The sequence below is a fragment of the Ailuropoda melanoleuca genome, chromosome 2 (genome assembly GCF_002007445.2).
Source record: "Ailuropoda melanoleuca isolate Jingjing chromosome 2, ASM200744v2, whole genome shotgun sequence".
Lineage (NCBI taxonomy): Eukaryota > Metazoa > Chordata > Mammalia > Carnivora > Ursidae > Ailuropoda > Ailuropoda melanoleuca.
Genome location: NC_048219.1, coordinates 108,286,646 through 108,305,151, shown reverse-complemented (window position 1 = coordinate 108,305,151; position 18,506 = coordinate 108,286,646). Strand labels below are relative to the sequence as shown.

Sequence of the window (18,506 nt, the reverse complement as noted above, 5' to 3'; positions counted from 1 at the left end):
CTGAGACAGGTGTTGGCAGGCAAAATGGAGCAGATGAACCTGGACACAAACACTAGGCAGATACATGCCAACAGGAAGCTTCTCTGCTAGAATGTGTCTGTTTCTCACCCCGTCTCTTCTGAGCAGGCAGTTGGCTCAGAACAGCAGTCACAGGGGCCTGGGCTTGTTTTGATGTCCTGACCACATCCTAGTGTTAGCTTATTTGTTCCAAATGAAGCTCACTGATACAGAAAGCAGAAGGGTTTTGCTTTTCCCCAGAAAAATGAAAGATAGAAAGCAAAGAGTGACTTGCCCAGGCAGTTAGTGGGGAGTCCCTGCTTTACATCTTCTGCCTCCATTGATTTTGAGGCAGGAGTGGGGGCTCAGTGTGCTCCCTGTGGGACCTGGGCAGGGTCAGTGCTGTGAGCTGACCTGACCCTGGGTCTGCCTAGCCCTCGGCCGTTTTCTAGACAATCAGAGCTACTGAAAATGTTTTTAAGGGAGGGGATGGTTAGCTACTCCCAGATGACCGCACTACTAGGTTACAGTGAAGTCTCAGGCTAAATTCTGCCATGTCCAGACATGATTAAGTACATGTACAAATAGAAAAACTGCTCATGTAACCTGTTCTGTGGACTGGAGGAAACCCCAGTTCTTGGTCCTCTTAGGTGCTCTGGCCAACACCTTGCGTGAAAGAGCCATTTGAGGAAATGCCAAGATTTCAGAGATGATGTTCTGTTACTCTTACTTCAGGGCAAGAGAACCCACTGTCCAGGGTTTCCCCAGTTTGGCCTGCTGCACATTTGCATGGATGAGTCCTCGTTGAGGGGCTTCCCTCTGCCCTGCTGGATGTTTAGCAGCGTCCCTGGTCTGTACCGCCGGACGTCAGCCCATTCCTTCCCAACTTGTAACAACCAAAGATGTTTCCGGACATTGCGAAGTGTCTCTTCAGGGACAAAATAGCCCCTGGGGGAGAACCACTATCCCACAGGTTTATAGCTGGACACAGGAAGGATTAGGAATTTATTCTAGGGGTGCCTGGGTGGCTTAGTTGTTAAGCGTCTGCCTTTGGCTCAGGTCATGATCCCAGGGTCCTGGGATCAAGCCCCACATCGGGCTCCCTGCTCAGAGGGAAGTCTGCTCCCTCTCCCACTCCCCCTGCTTGTGTTCCTTCTCTCACTTTGTCTCTGTCAAATAAATAAAATCTTAAAAAAAAAAGAGAATTTATTCTAGGGCACAGGCTGCAGACCCTATAGGATTCTTAAGCCCTGTCCATGCAAGGGAAAGGAGTGTCTTAAAAAGCTTTTAGCCAACTCACATCTTGAATGATTAAATTGGCATCAGCAAGCACCCATTTCTATTCACCAGGCAGCCGGCAGGCATAATTCCTGCCATTTGTGACATTAAATCATCTAATTAGCAAAGTGTCACGTACAAGTCAAGAATTGATGAGAAGTGCTTATAGTGCAGGCTTCCTGATTAGATACCAACTGATTGTGCATTCTTTTTTTGTGCATTCTTTTTTTTCTTACAGATTTATGTATTTATTTGAGAGAGAACGAAAGAGAGAGAGAGAGTGCACGCATGGCGAGAGGGGTTGAGGGAGAGGGGTAGATGGAGAGGGAGAGAAACCATCTTAAGCGGACTTAGCACTGAGCGGAGAGCCCAACGCAGGGCTCGATCTCATTGACCCTGAGATGACGACCTGAGCCGAAACCAAGCGTCAGATGCTCAACCGACTGCACCCCCCCAACACCCCAGTCGTGCATTCTTTTTAAAACTTTTTATTTGGAAATCTTTTTGAACATAGAGAAAAGTTGCAAAAATAGTAGAGGACTCCTATATACCCTTTCCCCATATTCCTCAACTGTTAAAATTTTACCATTTGCCTTATTTTCTGTGTGTGTGTGTGTGTGTGTGTATACATAGAGATTGTATGTATATGAAATGATTTCATCACTTGAATGAGGTGTTTGCCAGGCTTCTCTACCATAAAATTGGTAAGTATTTTGTAGTTAAAAATAATAAGTATTTTGTGGGGAGCTACTTGGAGACCCTATAAGTAACCTGTTCCTCATCAGACTTTACCCGGTCTAGCGACTGTTAATAATTTTTGCCTGAATGGGTTTTTACAGTGATAGCCGACAGTGATTTTCTCACTTTTTCATTGCTCTTGTATTTGTTAGGTGGCATTCAGCAGAAGGTCAAGCTTTGACTTTTCTCCTATTTACTCATAGTATATAACTATGCATCAGCAGTATGACCTCACAGAGTCCCATTTTATTCAATGAATTATACTTTTGCTAGTATTGTGTTTTTAGATGTTCATATTTTCAAATATTTTACTGCAGGGAGGTCCTTTTAGCCAGATCCTATGTCCTTTTCACATGGCCCATCGTTCTTGGAGCACTTCCTTAGTTCTTCCTGGTGCAGGATGCTCCAGGCTCATCTTGGGCCTTTTCTTCCCCAGCCTTGTAACCATCCATTTCTCTAATGAGCCCTAGACTCTTTAACCAGATAGGGGCATTTAGAACCCGAGGTCTAGGTGCTGGGTGTTCTCACCACGACTGGGTGTCAGCATTCCTCAGCTCTTGCAATAGACAGAGCCAGGACATACACACGCGTACACGTGTGCACACACACACGCACGCACCTGTATGTATTTCTACCTCCACCCCATCTCTATGTAGATTGAAAAACAGTGAGTTCATACTGATACCTCTAATTCCAATTCAACTCCACAGGCTTAATGCCAGCCTTCCCATCGCCCGTATTTTTTTTATGTTATTATTATTTTTATTTTTTTAAATTTATTTTAGTGACCATACAGTACATCATTAGTTCTTGATGTAGTGTTCCATGATTCACTGTTTGCGTATAATACCCAGTGCTTCATGCAATATGTGTCCTCCTTAATACCCATCACCAGGCTAGCCCATCCCCCCACCCCCCTCCCCATCGCCCATATTTTTATCTCCTTTCTCTGATGGTGAAAAATCTAGCTCCTAAGAGCCTCAACGTTGTCACTTATTTTTTCCACCCTCCTGCATTAATCTCCCAGCCACCAAGGCCATGTCCTGTGCCCGTGCGTGCCTGCTGGCCCTGGACCCGCCCCTTGCATGGGGGCTATGCAGGTCAAGCCTGGGTGTGTGTTCTTGGTTGGGATGCCAACACTACCTGAGCAGTGTCCAGTCACGTAATATCACAGCATATGTGCTATAGTGCTTTAAAGTAGGGGCACGTGGGTGGCTCAGTCAGTTAAGCAACTGACTCTTGATTTTGGCTCAGGTCATGATCTCAGGGTTGTGGGCTCAAGCCCTGCATCGGGCTCCTTGCTTGGCAGAGAGTCTGCTTGGGATTCTCTCTTTCTCTCTTTTTGCCCCTGCCTCCCACCCCAGCTCATGCATGCTTGCTCTGTCTCTGAAATAAATATATCTTAAAAAAAAAAAAAAGTAAGTTACAGAACTTGTGCCTGGCCCATTACCTGAGTCTGTAAGTAGGCATTTGCCCAGTGGCTTATGGTCATTTTCCTGTAAGGTAGGTGGGAAAAGAGAAAGGAAGCACAGAAGCCATGAGACGGGTCCTGATTAGAACTTCTGCCTCCGCAGCTAGCATCGCTGGTGTTTTGTTTGATCATGGCTGGGTTTGGAAGCATGTGGAATTGTTCATTCAGGCTTCTAGTGAGAACCGGCCATACACCAGACCCTGCTGTGTTAAGCACTGGGCCACCAAGATGAAAGACCCAGCGCCTAGGGCAGTCCGTCAGCACTCCCATAACTGCGTGATGCAGTGTGACAGTGCCGGGATGGACAGACAGTGTGTACAGAAGGCTGTGGGAGCTCAGAAATCAGAGGGTGGCCAGAGAAGTTTCCCAGAGGAGGTGACGCTGACTTGTGTCCTGACTTGCGACACCCCATTGACAGAAAGGAACTTGTGGGGGCTTGACTGCAGAACTTAACTAGGCCATGTCTTGTCACCTTGAGATTGAAGGTGCATGGAGAGCAGACGGCAAAGGACTCAGCATTTGGGACACGTTTTCTCACACACCACTGAGGGTTGGGAATGATGACACCGGAGATGTGGCCTGTGACAGTTACCACAAGATTTCCGAGGACGTGGTCGCCCTGCAGAACCTGGGTGTGTCCCACTATCGCTTCTCTGTTGCCTGGTCTCGTGTCCTCCCGGACGGCACCACCAAGCACATCAATGAAGCGGGCCTCAGCTACTACGTGCGGCTCATTGACGCGTTGCTGGCTGCCAACATCAAGCCCCAGGTGAGATCGGGCCCCAGCCAGGCTCTGGTCAAGTCCACATGCGGGAGCCAGCTGGGCAAGGGAGCTCTTTATTCCATAAACAAAATGCTGTTTTCAGATGCAATTTTTGAACTGCCAATAAATTCACAGGGTGTGGAATTTTAAAAGTGTAAGAGTCCGCAGTGAAGAGTTTCCTTCGATCTCTGACCCCCAGCCATCCAGTTCTCTTGCTTAAAGAAGGCAGTCGTTTGCTACGTTCTCATGTCTTTCTTTTGCCCAGAGATGTGTACATCTGTAAATGTTCCTTTTTCCCCTTTTCTCGTAAGGGCCACATACATGCAGTTTGGTACTTGCTTTATTTAACAGTATTTCTGCCCCATATTTCCATATCCATATCTAGTTTCCTTGTTGATTCTTTTTTTTTTTAAGTTATGTGGAATTCTGTTTGTACTTTACCTCTCGAATTACTTTCCTGTTTACCGACCCTCTTCCCTGTGATGTTTCCAGTCTTTTGCCATTTTAACCACTAGTGCAGTGAGTCATCACAGACCCACATAATTTCACCTGGGTGTAAATTTATCTGTAGGCTGTGGTCCTAGAAGCAGAATCACCGGGGCAAGAGGGCATGTGTTTTCAGTGAGGAGTTAAGAATGATAAAACAGAAGTTCACTTGTGAGCTTATTTGGCTCTCACTAAAATTTTAAAATTTTACTTGGGAGCCTACAGACGCTTTTCCTCTTCCCCTGGGCACGTGTGAGAAAGCTGTGGAGGGCATCTTCTAGGAAGCTCTGCATTTCCCCTGCTGCACTAGCTGAGATTACATACTGCAGCCAGACTGTAATCCCTATGGTTACAACAAAGTGCTACCTGGACTTTTTCCTCCTACTGATACCAAGGCCGGAGCTAACCAGCCATGCAGCACTTAACCACCACGAATGCAGAGAGAGAACACGGCCAGGTGGCTGCCCTGCAGGACCCCAGGGTCTGAGTGCACAATGAACTTCATCACACACAATTCCAAACAACATCCGAGAGCACGCAGCTCAGGGCCAAGGACGGTACAGCCCTTGAGGGCACTGAGCCAGAGCGGAAAGGATAAGTGCTAGGGCAGGGAAAGCTTCAGCGCGGCGTGGGTCTTGAATAGAGAGGAGGATCTGGATGGATACATTGGCAGGGGAAGGGCATGCCATGCCAAGGGAGAGACTGCGTCTGGGCTGAAGGTGGTTAGCCCCGTGCAGACTGAGGACGGTGGAGACCCCGCTTCGTCAAGACAGGGTGTGTGAGGCCATCAAGGGGAAGGCCAGGAGACAACCAAGGCCTCATGGACATGGCCAGGGGGGCCACCTCCAGCAAAGGGTTCCCAGCTGCACAGGAAGGACCTCTAGACACGTTGGACGGAGTTCTCGCGTGCGTCCCTTCTCTACTCTCCCGGAGCCTCAGAGCCTCAGACGCTCGGCACAGTCCACACAGGCAGGTTCTGAAGCGTAGCGTTTCGGATTCCTGACCACAACCAGGGCAACCCTGAAGAGCTGCCAGGGTGTCCGCCACTTCTCATGGGCTCTGCCACGTCACTTAGGCCCACAACGATTCCATGACACGCAGGTCTTAGTGCCTGAGCCAGGGTCACACAGCTGGCAGGCGGTGGAGCCGGGACTCAAACCCAGCCTTCTCAGATCCAGATGTTGACTGTCTCACACTTCAGCACGGCTGCCCTCCCCATCCACCAAGGAACCTTTGAGCTGTCCTGTCTTCTCATCCCTTCTCGGCTTTGGTAGCATTTGTGCTGGTGCGCGCAGCAGCAGTGATTTCCCTTGAAAGTACATGGATGCAGCTGCTGGTCTTGCTTTCTCCACAGGTGACCATTTACCACTGGGATCTGCCCCAGGCACTCCAGGATGTTGGAGGCTGGGAGAATGAGACCATCGTGCAGCGGTTTAAAGAGTATGCAGATGTGCTCTTCCAGAGGCTAGGGGACAAGGTGAAGTTTTGGATCACCCTGAACGAACCCTTCGTCATCGCCAACCAGGGCTATGGCTATGGGACATCAGCTCCAGGTAAGGTTCCCAGGCTCAACTCATCAGCTCTTTGGAGCATGACATTCTGAGCCCCACCAAGACTTGAAATCCAGGTGGCCCTGGAAGAGGAGGCCAAGAAAGCTCTGTGGCGCTGCCTCAGAATCTCTGCCTCTTGTTCAAGGCTGCCTGACACGCAGCGGGTTCCCTTCTGACAGCACTTTCTGCTAAACATGGATTTTACAGCTCAGCACCTCCAAATGGCTTCATTTCTTTGTGCTTTTTTTGCCCTGCCTCAGACAGAAAGCTGCCTGAGATCAGGGGCAGGGACCAATGGATGTAGGAAAGGACAAGCCATCAGACTGTACAGGTCCACAGTGTGTTTTCTGCAACTTCAAAACCGAAGTTTGCAAAATTGATTTGGCAGGCCTGAGCTCATCCGGACTCGAACCAATACGAGGCTGCTTCTGGACATGATCTCACTTAGTGTGGACATTCCTGCTGCAGATGCATTCAGGTCCTTAATTACGGAGAGCTCTCCTGGGTCCTGCTGGGGTGCTGTGTAAATACATTGTCTGCCACTTAGTACTTTTCTAAGTTACAAAAACCTTGTACTTCTAGACCACATAGACACTAAGGGTCTTGAATAAGGGATTATGGACCTGTCCTTGTGCCTTTAGAACCATCCAATTCACTTTTTCTCTAGTTCTGAGCCTAAGAGAGCGAATTTGTGTTCACATGAGTCCTTGGGGTCACGTGTAAAAGCTGGAAAGAGCCACAAATCGTTACCACATTTATCTCCTATTGGTCTTTGGTTGGTGCTTTGGTTTACCATTCCTTCAATTTGCTGCAACACGTGAGAGGTGGCCTTTCTCACGATGTTTGCTCTCATGGAATCTGTCAGCTGCTTCCATTAGCTGAATTCTCCAACCCTTACTTCCACTGTAGGTCCCCAGACAGTGCCAGCATGTCAGCTCCAAAGGCATATACTCTGCTGGGTACCTGGCCTGAGATATAGGAGTCACTTTTGGGGAGAAGCTTAAAGAAACCAGCATTCTCATCAGACACAGTGCTGCTAGGTGCTTCATATACACGCTCTCATTTCCTTCTGACAACAACTTTCTTATTGCTCACTTTGCCAGGGAGGAACCTGAAAGACTGAATTACTCAAAGTTACACAGCCAGCTAGAAACAAGCCAGGATTTGAATTCGCTTCCTCCTAACACCAAAATCTACACTCTTTCTCCCAAACACAGAAGCCATCTGTAGGGAGAGAGTGATGTTCTTGGTCATGTTCTTTCTTCGTTGACATCCATGTGTGTGTTTCTAGGAATCTCCTTTAGGCCCGGCACTGCCCCCTACATTGTTGGCCACAACCTAATAAAGGCTCACGCTGAGGCCTGGCATCTGTACAACGACGTGTACCGCGCCAGTCAAGGTGGCGTGATTTCCATCACCATCAGCAGCGACTGGGCTGAGCCCAGAGACCCCTCCAACCAGGAGGATGTGGAGGCAGCCAGGAGATACGTTCAGGTCTGTTTTTCCTCTGGGCATTGTTAATACTCTTGCCTTTCTTTCCCTCCTGTCATGAGCTAAGGGAAATGGAATTAGATTGCAAAACAATGATTTAGGTTCAAGGCCCTGTTTTGCTATTACCTGGTTTTGTGAGCTTGGAAAAATCACCTAAACATTTTTGTAACTTAGTTATCTCATCTATGAAACAGAGGTGACCTATCTATATCATAGGTTTGCTGTGATCAAAGGTCTTGGGGGTTGAGTTTTCTTTTAAGTCTTAAAAATGATTTGTACATGTAGGGCTTGCTACATGCAACACTGGCTTGAAGCTAAGAGAAATTCCATCTCTTCAATCTCTGGTTTGACTACAATAGCTAATAGAGCTGGGCTGCAATGTCACACTTCACCTGTAGGTGTCACCATCTAATTTTATTTATTTGGCCTAAGAATTCCTTGAGTTGGGGGCCTTTGGATTATGTGAAATTCATTAGTGCCCATAATTTTCCAATTCTGTGAGTTTAACATAAGGACATGCACCTTTGGTTATGGAATTTTGATCCTAGAAAGCAGTCATTGGGCACCTGGCTGGCTCAGGTGGTTGAACATTCAAGTCTGACTCCTGATTTTGGCTCAGGTCATAATCTCAGGGTCGTGAGATCAAGCCCCGTATGGGGTTCTTTTCTCAGCACAGTCACAGTCTGCTTAAGATTCTCCCCCTCTCCTTCTGTCCCTCCCCATGCTCACGCTATCTCTAAAATAAATCAATCCCCTGGCACTTGCTAGTGTCTCTGATGGGGTTAGAAAGCACCCTCTCGCATGTTTCAGCATCAGAAAAGAAAGGCAAGGGTCTCTCTCTCCACACTGGCCCCCACTTTTGGCTCTGTGGACAAGCCTGAAGAGAAGAGCATTCTGAGGAGACAACATGAGTTTTGGTTTCAGACTTTTCACAAGAGAACTTGGTAACAGCAGTCAAATTAATGAATGCAAAGAGCTTAACTTTCCCATTTATTAGCCAGCTGAGGAAAAAGTCTTGGAACACAAATAAGTCTCATTTTAGACTCACAGAACTAGTAAAGTAGAGCAATAATTTTCCTGAAATCAAAACCCCAAACCTCAGGAAATGTTAAGCTCTGATCTCATTAGATTGAGCCACCTGATGAACTCTGAAACTGTGGCCCAGGATCAGGATACACACATACCCCAAATCAGCTTCCACGGAAACACTTTGTTATCTCGAGTGCACAAGGCCTCTTTTGCCAGGATGTGTGTGTTCCAAAGCCTCCTCTTTGAGAATGGAAGCCTGCCCTCACCCCACATTTAAGGCATCAGCCAGCAAGTAAGGGGGCGATGGGGAGAGACCGAAGAAGCCTCTCAGGACCCCAGCATCATCATATTTGGGTGCCACATATCCTCGTTAAGGGTAAGGATTGTCTAGACCCCATTCAAGAAAATAGGTTGAAAAGTTCCCCAGGGAACTTTTGGCCTTGGGCAGCCAGGAAAGCCTTGCAACTCAGCCCTCCCCAGAGTTCTGGTTGATCCTTAGGCAGGATGATAGGGAAGGGCCTGCTCTGCTAAGAGGAAATCCACAGCCTGGAGGCTTCTAGTTTCTCCTGGTCTTCTGCGGGACCCTGCCAAGGGCAGCCAGGCAGCATCTACTGGGTCCTGAGGCAGCGCTCAGTGCAGTTTATTCCTTTTGAGCTGCAGGGGTTGAGAATGCAGCCCTGCCCGCAAGGAGACTAGCAGGTGGGAAGACCTGTGGGCATTTAAGCTGGAACGACCAGGCTGTCACCCCCCCCCCCCTGCAGTTTATGGGAGGCTGGTTTGCACATCCTATTTTCAAGAACGGCGATTACAATGAGGTGATGAAGACACGGATCCGTGACCGGAGCTTGGCCGCAGGCCTCAGCAAGTCTCGGTAAGTCCTGGTGCCCACTCGCTCAGCCAGGGAAAGGTCAGGAGGAAGTCTGATCTGTGATGCCAAACTGAGGCTCCTGGTGGACAGCTCAGTGGTGAGAGCATGGCCGTTGGGGTCAGAGAGGCCTGTCTTAGGCAAATTACTGTTTGTATCTCTGAGGTTTCCTGCTGGCTGGGAAGACTGAACATGATTGTGCATGTGAAGCTCTCAGCTGAAGACAGGGCCTTGCTGTGTGTTTGACAAAAGGCAGACGTGGTTATTATTCTGTAGGACCGCCAGGAAATTTGTCTCAAGGGCACCCCTCTTCTTAGCAATCCACCAACTCACGCAAGGACGAATTCCCCAGCTCATTCTGGTTAATATATCACCACCACCTTATGAGTGAATGTGAGTAGCAGTGGAGGACTGCCAGGCACATGCGTTTTGTCATTTGCCCAGTAGGGGGCGATGGTTGCACCAAAGCAGTCCTACTTTTGGTCCACTCCTCTTCCTGTTAAGGGAGTAATAGCAACATGGACACTTAGCATTTATCCATCTTCTATTGGCATTCTTAGTCGTATTTAAGGAAGAATAAACTGAGGCACAAAGATTATGGCAAGATTACCCAGCTACTGAAGTGAGAGTTGGGATTTGAAACCAAGCTGACTCCAGGGCCCCCACTCTGAGTTGAAGAGTCATCTGGCTAGGATTAGAGATGTGGTGTGCAGAAGGGGACAGAGTGACCTGACCTTACGGGAATATACCCACAAGCTCCAAGGGAACTCATGTGACCATGAGCAGGGGAAGATAAAAGGAATTCCAAAGGTATGAATTCCTAACATAGCCGGTGGAGTCTTTCCCTTATGTAGCCCAGCTGTGCAGTTTCAAGAATCCAGTCCCCATCCTTACAAAGCACTCCTGCCCAGGCTGGGGCAAGTCCCACTGAGTGGGCTGTGCCTCAAGGTCGGATCTGCTAACTCTGGTCTCAAACAAGCACGCTGGCACTCTGGTCCATCGACACAACTCGGCTGAGCACCTACCGTGTGCCCAGGTCAGGGCCAGGTCCAGTAAGGTCCAGGTAAGGAGAGGCTTCCAAGTCTGGCTCCTCAAGCTGCCGACACGCCAGCTGGGAAGAGAGTAACTTCACCACTACAGTTCTCTTCCCTAATTTCTCCATACAAAGAAAATTCAGAAGATGAGATGAGGGAGGGCTGAGTAGAACCAGACTTCATGGACAAGGTGGGACATCAGTTAAGCTGGGCCTTGACAATGAATAGCGTGTGGGAGAGCAGAGGGCATTCCAACTGAGGGGAAGGGCGTGAACGCTGGCTTGCTGGGAATGAGTGGGGTACCTGCAATTCAGAGTTGGGGGAACTGGCCCAGTGGCTGGGGTGGGGGGAAAGGCCACGGGGCAGAGGGCCTGGAGGCTGGGCACAGGGGCTCAGCCTTGATGCCACAAGCCCTAACGAGCCACTGCTAGCTCCTGGGCAGGAGGGTGAGAGGTGTGCGGGGTTTGGGCTTTAGTTTTCTCCCAGCATTTCAGAAACCCCAGTGGGGGAAGGTTTTGATCCACCAGGTTAATGGCAGCAAAAATCTCAGTCAAGATGGAAGTGTCAGGTGCCTAAGCAGGGTCATCTCTAAGCAATCCTAAACTAGCAGCCCCAGGGGTTCCCTGTCAGGGGACACGAGCTCAGATTCGGTTGTGGAACCTGTAAGTGCTGCCCCCAAGTGCATGTCAGTCACGTTCTGTAGCAAAGCCTCACTAAGGGTACATGTGGAAAATGCTCCACCAGAGGTTTAAAAAAAAGTGTAGTAAAATCACGTGAGAATAAAGTCCAAATCTCAAAAGTTCAATAAAATTTTTTTTAAAGATTTTATTTATTTATTTGACAGAGAGAGACAGCCAGCGAGAGAGGGAGCACAAGCAGGGGGAGTAGGAGAGGAAGAAGCAGGCTCATAGCGCAGGAGCCTGATGTGGGGCTCGATCCCAGAACACCGGGATCACGCCCTGAGCCGAAGGCAGACGCTTAACCGCTGTGCCACCCAGGCGCCCCGTCAAAAGTTCAATAAATTTTTAAAAAATATTTCCCCTACTAATAAGGATGAACTTTGGAGAAAAGAGGCATGCCTAAACAAATCACAACAGAAACAGAGTACCTTAGAAAGGGCAGATTATGGAAATAAAAATTATAAGATATTAAAACCTTGTGACCATGAAGGATTATTCTCAAGGGATGTATCTCTGACCTGTTCTTAATTTCAAAATCTATCATAGATGGTTAAGTATCAGAAGATGATGTTAATTATTGAAGTAAATAAAAATACACCTGTGTGTACATAATGTCCATGTGTATGGCCCTGAAGAGGTTTCTGAAAGTCACTTGGAGTTTGAACTGGCCAACAGGAAGAGAGAGGGTCTTGTTACAAAAAAGGGAAGTGAGGTTTTGGTCTGGTGGGAGGAGCCTCGGGTGCTTTCAGCAGCAGCTGGAAGAATCTCTGCTTGCTTCTGGACAGCACCCCGCCTGCCCCCACTAGGCCTATGGTTTAGAGAGCTCCCCCAACCCTGTCCCAGGACATTCTCTTCCCAAAGCATAATGCTCAAGCCCCACACTTCTCATGGCTCCTTCCACCCAGGCTCCCAGAGTTCACGGAGAGTGAGAAGAGGAGGATCAATGGCACCTATGACTTTTTTGGGTTCAATCACTACACCACCATCCTGGCCTACAACCTTGACTATGCCTCTTGGATCTCCTCCTTTGATGCAGACAGGTAAGTCGGCCAACAGGGCACGTGGAACAATCTTTGGAGAAGACAGCAAGGTGCCCTTTGCCCAGCTCTTACTGCACAGCCTCAGAGAGCTGCCTCCTGATACCATACATCCTGGCATTTGAAGATGAGTCCACTCCTGAGATACCTAGTCAAACCTCTGTCAGTCCGCTAGTAATACCTGCTAGGATTTCTAAGGTGCTTCTCATCGAGACAGACAAGATTGGAGTTCTTGTCAAACATGTTCAAGACTTCCATGTATTTTTCTTCCCTTGGTTTTCTTCTTCTGTCAGATTTGCTTCACTCATCAGATGTAGTTCAGTCAAAATAACAGTAAGGGGTTTTGTTGGTTTTTTTCCCCTTTTTGGGGTAAATGTCAAACTATTATTTTTGCATTATACAAATATACTTACGGTAGAAACATCAGAAAGCAAGAATACGAAATTCTTATGGGTGTCATTCCAGAAGTGTATGCATATGTGTAGGAGGTATACTACTCTCCTTCTCTTCATAAATATAACACCTAAGTACATACATGATATAAACTATAAGTATAGTTTATGTGGTATTTATACATAAAAATGTATTACCAAAACCACAATGATATTGATATATATATAGATAGATATAGATTAATATAGAGAGATAGATATACACTGTCTTGTTCCTTTTATAACAAGCATGTTTCCACATCAGCTGTGAATCTAGGTCCTTTTAAAACACCCCCCCCACTGCATTTCTGCAACCCCCAGAGTTGGACTCGCTGAGGGGGCTGAGAACACCCTGCCCCCCTGCTGGTCCCTATCCAAGCATCCACTGGAGTCTTGCTGCCTCATGGTTCCTTGCATTGTCTCCCCGTGAACTGTGTTGAAACTTATAAAATGTTCTGGGTCCATTTCAGCTGAACAAGAAAAATTCAGTTACTGATAAGACTTTTTTTTTCTGAAGGATTTGGACATTAAAATCTAAATAATTGGTTCTTATTTGAAATGTATGACTCTGCAGAGAAAGACAAATACCATATAATCTCACTCATATGGGAAATTTAAGGAGGAAAACAGATGAACATACGGGAAGGGGAGAAAAAGAAAGGAGAGAGAGAAACCAACCACAGGAGACTCTTAATGATCGAGAACAAACTGAGGGTTGGTGGAGGGGAGGTGGGTGGGGATGGGCTGCATGAGTGACGGGTATTAAGGAGGGCAATTGTGGTGACGAACACTGGGTATTTTATGTAAGTGATGAATCACTGAATATTACTCTAGAAACCAATACTGTACTGTAAGTTAAGCAAAATTAAAAAAAAAATGATTCTGGAGATGTTCAAGTTTCTGTGCTTCCCCCCAGGAGTGCTTCTTTGGCACAAGCTGTTGCCCTCCCCTGATCTATCACTGGAGAGAGGCAGGGTCTTGGGCTCTTGAAGCAGGTCCCAGCCTATCTGCTCCCTGTCCTCACACAAATGGGAGCCCCAACCACTGGTGCCTGTGGCCACACGTCTGGTGTTGACTAGATGTTTTTGACGCAGGGAAGCCCGTTCTCTCCTGACAGAGCACTCAGATCCTACTGGAGACTATGATCAGGGAATCCCAGAGCCTTTCAGCCTTTGGAGGGATCAGTCCATGAGTAAAGCCATTCATCTGCAGAGGTGCACACAGAGAGCTCAGGTGGCCTGTCACAGCTACGCCAGCATTGAGCAGTACAACTAGAACTAATGAAAAGAGGAGAATGTGAGGCAACCTGACTCTTTGCAGTTAGTCATGACTGTCAAGTCTAGACTAAACCTAAGGCTTTTCCTAGGATAAATCCTGCTTTGTGTTTTGTGCAAAGGGCCTCTAGGGATTTACAAATTAAGACCTAATCTCTTGTGTTTGCACCTGTAGGGGAGTTGCCTCCATCACAGATCGCTCTTGGCCCGACTCTGGTTCCTTCTGGCTGAAGATAACACCATTTGGCTTCAGGAAGATACTGAACTGGTTAAAGGAGGAGTACAACAACCCCCCAATTTATGTAACAGAGAATGGAGTGTCCCAACGGGGAGAAACGGACCTCAATGACACCCTCAGGATCTACTACCTCCGCAGTTACATCAACGAAGCCCTGAAAGGTAGGGCAGGAGAATCCCTTACTCCATGCGCACCTCTCACCACCGGAAACGCCTGCTAATGTCTCCAGTTAGGGGAATACTGTATCCACGAGACCCCACCATGAGAAAGAGGTGGTTTCTCACTCCTGTTGGGTTTAAGCTTTTGAGGCTGCACTCTGAGTCTTTTCCTTCCTAGATGTAAGCTCAGCAAGCAACCCCAGTTGCCTGATAAAGTGAGACCTGAATTCCTGGCCAGAGTCATCTGCTCTGCCAGATCATTCCTGATGTCTGATGTCCCTGACCAGCAGCGGCCTGCTGAAGGCAGGAGCTAGGAGGAGGAGAAGCAGGCTGTGGGGGCTGTCTGTAGGGTCTTTTGTTCCTCAAGCAGAAGTTTGAGACCCTTAGCTCAGCAGAACCCTCTGGGATGGGATTAGGACAAGGGACTCTAATGCTAAGTGGAAGAGTGAGTGCTGCAGCAGCAGAAAGAAGCGGTTAGAAAGTCCTAGTCCAGTGAAAATCTTTCCAAGGGGCACTTATTCTCCTTTGGAAGAAGCATTAACACTCTAAGGCGCTCCCCAAGACTGGTATGCCAGCACGTGGAGACAGGACAGCAGGTGACTCAGCAGGATTAACGTAGTCTACTGATGTTCCAGATTCCCAACCAGGACTGAGCCTTTCTAGGAAAATGCTGATGGCTCTAAGTCCCTCCACAGAGGACCCTGCACTTGTAAGCGGGGACTGGGAGAGCTGTAGGCAGCCGTGGCTTCTGGAGGCTGGGCGGAATGGGCTCTTTAATAAAACAAAGGAAGCTCACGCTGTAGCCTCTGCATTTGGGCAGCTGTGCAAGATAAGGTGGACCTTCGAGGATACACGGTTTGGAGTGTGATGGACAACTTTGAGTGGGCCACAGGCTTCGCAGAGCGGTTTGGTCTGCATTTTGTGAACTACACTGACCCTTCTCTGCCAAGAATCCCAAAAGCATCAGCCAAGTTCTTCGCCTCGATAACCCGGTGCAACGGCTTCCCTGACCCTGCTGCGGGGCCACACCCTTGTCTCCAGCCAGAAGGTGAGACATGGCTCTGGGATGGACTAAAGCCAGAGGAAGAGAGGGGCCTTTTCAGTCTACTTTCTTCTAGTTTATTCCCCTCCTCTCTGCCTTTCCAATATTTATTTTCATTCATTCAACCAAAATATTCTTTGAATGCTCCATTCTTAAGATGAAACAAGGGAACCGAAGATTAATGTTACATCTAGAAACTAGGCCCTGGTCTGGGAAGAGCAAGTCTAGATTCTTGTCCCAGCCCTACCACTAACTGTGCAACCTGAGGCAAGAAACCAGGCACATGCCTTCAGGTGGACAGAAGGATCTAACACAATGACTGCAAACACAGTGGCTGGCAAGATGTAAGGGGCCTAAGATCTAAATGACTGAAAAGCATAAATCACTACAGAAAAGAGGTAATTATCCACTTTACTCCAACTTTTGACAGATTTTTAAAAAATACAACTACTTCATTCAGAGGTTCAGTAACTCAGTGAAAGGGATGCATCCTGTCATCAGCTCAGCAATGAGCTTGCACTGGATGCCTGTGTCACTCTATTCCAAGGAATATCGGTTAACATGGATCTGCTAACTACATCTGTATGAGTGCATAAACTGCCCTCTGTCTTCCTCTCCTAGATGCTGGACCTACAGTCAGCCCCATGCGAAAGGAGGAAGTGCAGTTCCTGGGGTTAACACTAGGTGTGACAGAAGCCCAGACAGCTTTGTACGTACTCTTTTGTCTTGCGATTCTCGGCGTCTGTTGTGTGACGTTTTTGTCATACAAGTACTGTAAGCACTCCAAGCAAGGGAAAACACAAGCAGGCCAACAGGAATTGAGCACTATTTCTGCATTCTGACCCACAAGTTACCACTTGCTCCAGTTCTGCAAAACAAGCCTAGTTTGCCTGTATACCTTCACTGCCCACAAACTCCTTAGGATCTTCTGTTCTGCTCATGCCAGATTTCTTCATAAACGCCTTCTGAGCTGTAGGACTACATGAATCTTGAAGTCTCCTCTCTAATTAAAATGGAAATACGTCTTGTCCCAGTATCAGGAATTCATGAGAGCACTGGAAGATCCTGCACCTGGCTCTTGTGGAAATGTGCAAGTACTGACCTCATCGGGTGGTTCTATGAGCCACTTAACCTAGGGCTCTTTTAAGGTTCAGAGGCTTTGAAGGTGGAAATATGAGTAAAAACCATAGCAATACTTTTTATAAGACATCAACTCCACTGTGTAGATGGACTGCATTGTCATCTCCTGCCCTCTCTTCAAACTCTTCCCAGCCTCAGACCTTATGTTGCTTAGAAAAGAAAAATGGTACTGTGAGCTATGTCCTATATCCTATGGCTGCTTCTCCTTGAGAAGGTAGGTTCCGAAGAATTTATGCAGTCACACAAGCCCTCTGGTGCTTCTAAGCTTTTCCACCAGACCCGTGCTTTCTGCTTACATTACATATTCCCTGGGCAGAGATATCCTAACATCCAAAGAGAAATGATCTCTGAATGATACTTTATTCCCCTCATAGCCATCTTTTATATCCTTCCTAACTTCCCCCTGCCCAGGATGACTTCAAAGGCCCATGTAATCTGCCCTTAGTTCACTTAGCTTATTTCTCTTCTTTCTCTCTCAATTTGTGGTAATTCTGAACCTCGTGTAAGCCCTTGACTATCCCCTCTTCGTGTCTTTGCAAATACAATTCTTCTCCCTAGGATGCCCCTTCTTCTGAAAATGCCTTCGAATCTCAGCTCAAACAATGCACTTTCCTCTGCATAGCTTCCCCTGAATTCCCCAAAACATACCTTCCTCTACTTTGCTTATAAATACCCCCATTACAGCTTGTCCATATTATACTGGAAGTATATATTTCTCTACTATCAATCAGCCTCTTGAGGATAAAGGACCACGTCTGTCTCCAGCAAGCACAGGAGACAGGGCATAGAAAGCATACCTGCTCCTTTTGTGTGTTTATTCACAAAACACATCCAGAGTAGTGGTGGGAGCACAGAAAGATGATGTGGTCTTTATCAATTCCCTTCAATGTGCTAGTAATAATAAGACAATCTCAGTGTAGAATACTTAAAAACTTATTTCTAGATATCAGGGAGAATGTTATTTAAAAATAAAGAGTAGTTTTCAGCTAGAGTTAAAAGAGTGATCATGAGGTGCCTGGCTGGCTGGGTTGGTGGGGCATGTGACTCTTAACCACAAGGTCATGAGTCTGAGCCCCACATGTGGCATGGAGTTTACTTACTTAAAATAAAATTAAATGATTATACTTGAAATTTTGTTTCTTGCAGGCATTCCTTACCTGAATTTGTTGTATCTGTAGAAAATTCCTATCAAATGTTTCACTGCTGGGGGCCCCAACCTGACAATTTATGGTATAGAAGCATTTTCCTCCATCAACAGATGGAAAAGTTTGTCAGATGGGGGTAAGGGTAGTTCTAAAACTGAGAGAAAGACACAGTATTGTAAGTTGTCAATTACATCTAATCTCAAAATTCAATGTAACTTTTTGGGGGGGGGCACAGACTGATATAAAGTTTCACATTAAATAAACCTGTAGGAAGAGCCAGAACAATCTGGGCAAAAAAAAAAGAAAAAGCATTATAGAGCTAGTTATAAAAAAAATAGCTTGGTAGCAGGGAGAGAAAAGAAAGATCAACAAAAGACTACACATAAACAACTACATATGGGCATAAAGGACAGGGCAAAGGTGGCATGCCAAATTAGGGGGACAGACAGAGTAGTCCATAAATGGTGGTGGGTCAAGAGGTTAGCTCCTGAGGATGTTAGCCACAGGGAAGGGAGCCAAATCCCATCCCAGGATACTAGACTTAAATGTAAAAGAAATGAATACTAGGACAGAAGGGTGGATTTTTTAAAATTAATTTTCAAAGAGAAGTATTTATAAGCAAGACTTACGACCCAGAGGCCATAAAGAAAAACACTGAT

At 47.0% G+C, this 18,506-nt stretch overlaps 1 protein-coding gene across 2 annotated transcripts in view; it reads left to right on the top strand.

The window, feature by feature from the left end:
• Positions 1–17,366, top strand: part of LCT (lactase) — a 50,065-nt gene extending 32,699 nt beyond the window's left edge. For both annotated transcript variants that reach the window (XM_002930273.4, XM_034654488.1), the window contains exons 10-17: positions 3,963–4,253; positions 6,088–6,286; positions 7,575–7,777; positions 9,565–9,674; positions 12,288–12,422; positions 14,300–14,523; positions 15,341–15,568; positions 16,184–17,366. In XM_002930273.4, the coding sequence (XP_002930319.2) occupies positions 3,963–4,253; positions 6,088–6,286; positions 7,575–7,777; positions 9,565–9,674; positions 12,288–12,422; positions 14,300–14,523; positions 15,341–15,568; positions 16,184–16,404 (1,611 nt within the window). In that variant the 3' untranslated portion in view covers positions 16,405–17,366. The remainder of the gene's footprint in view (positions 1–3,962; positions 4,254–6,087; positions 6,287–7,574; positions 7,778–9,564; positions 9,675–12,287; positions 12,423–14,299; positions 14,524–15,340; positions 15,569–16,183) is intronic.
• Positions 17,367–18,506: the final 1,140 nt, after the last annotated feature.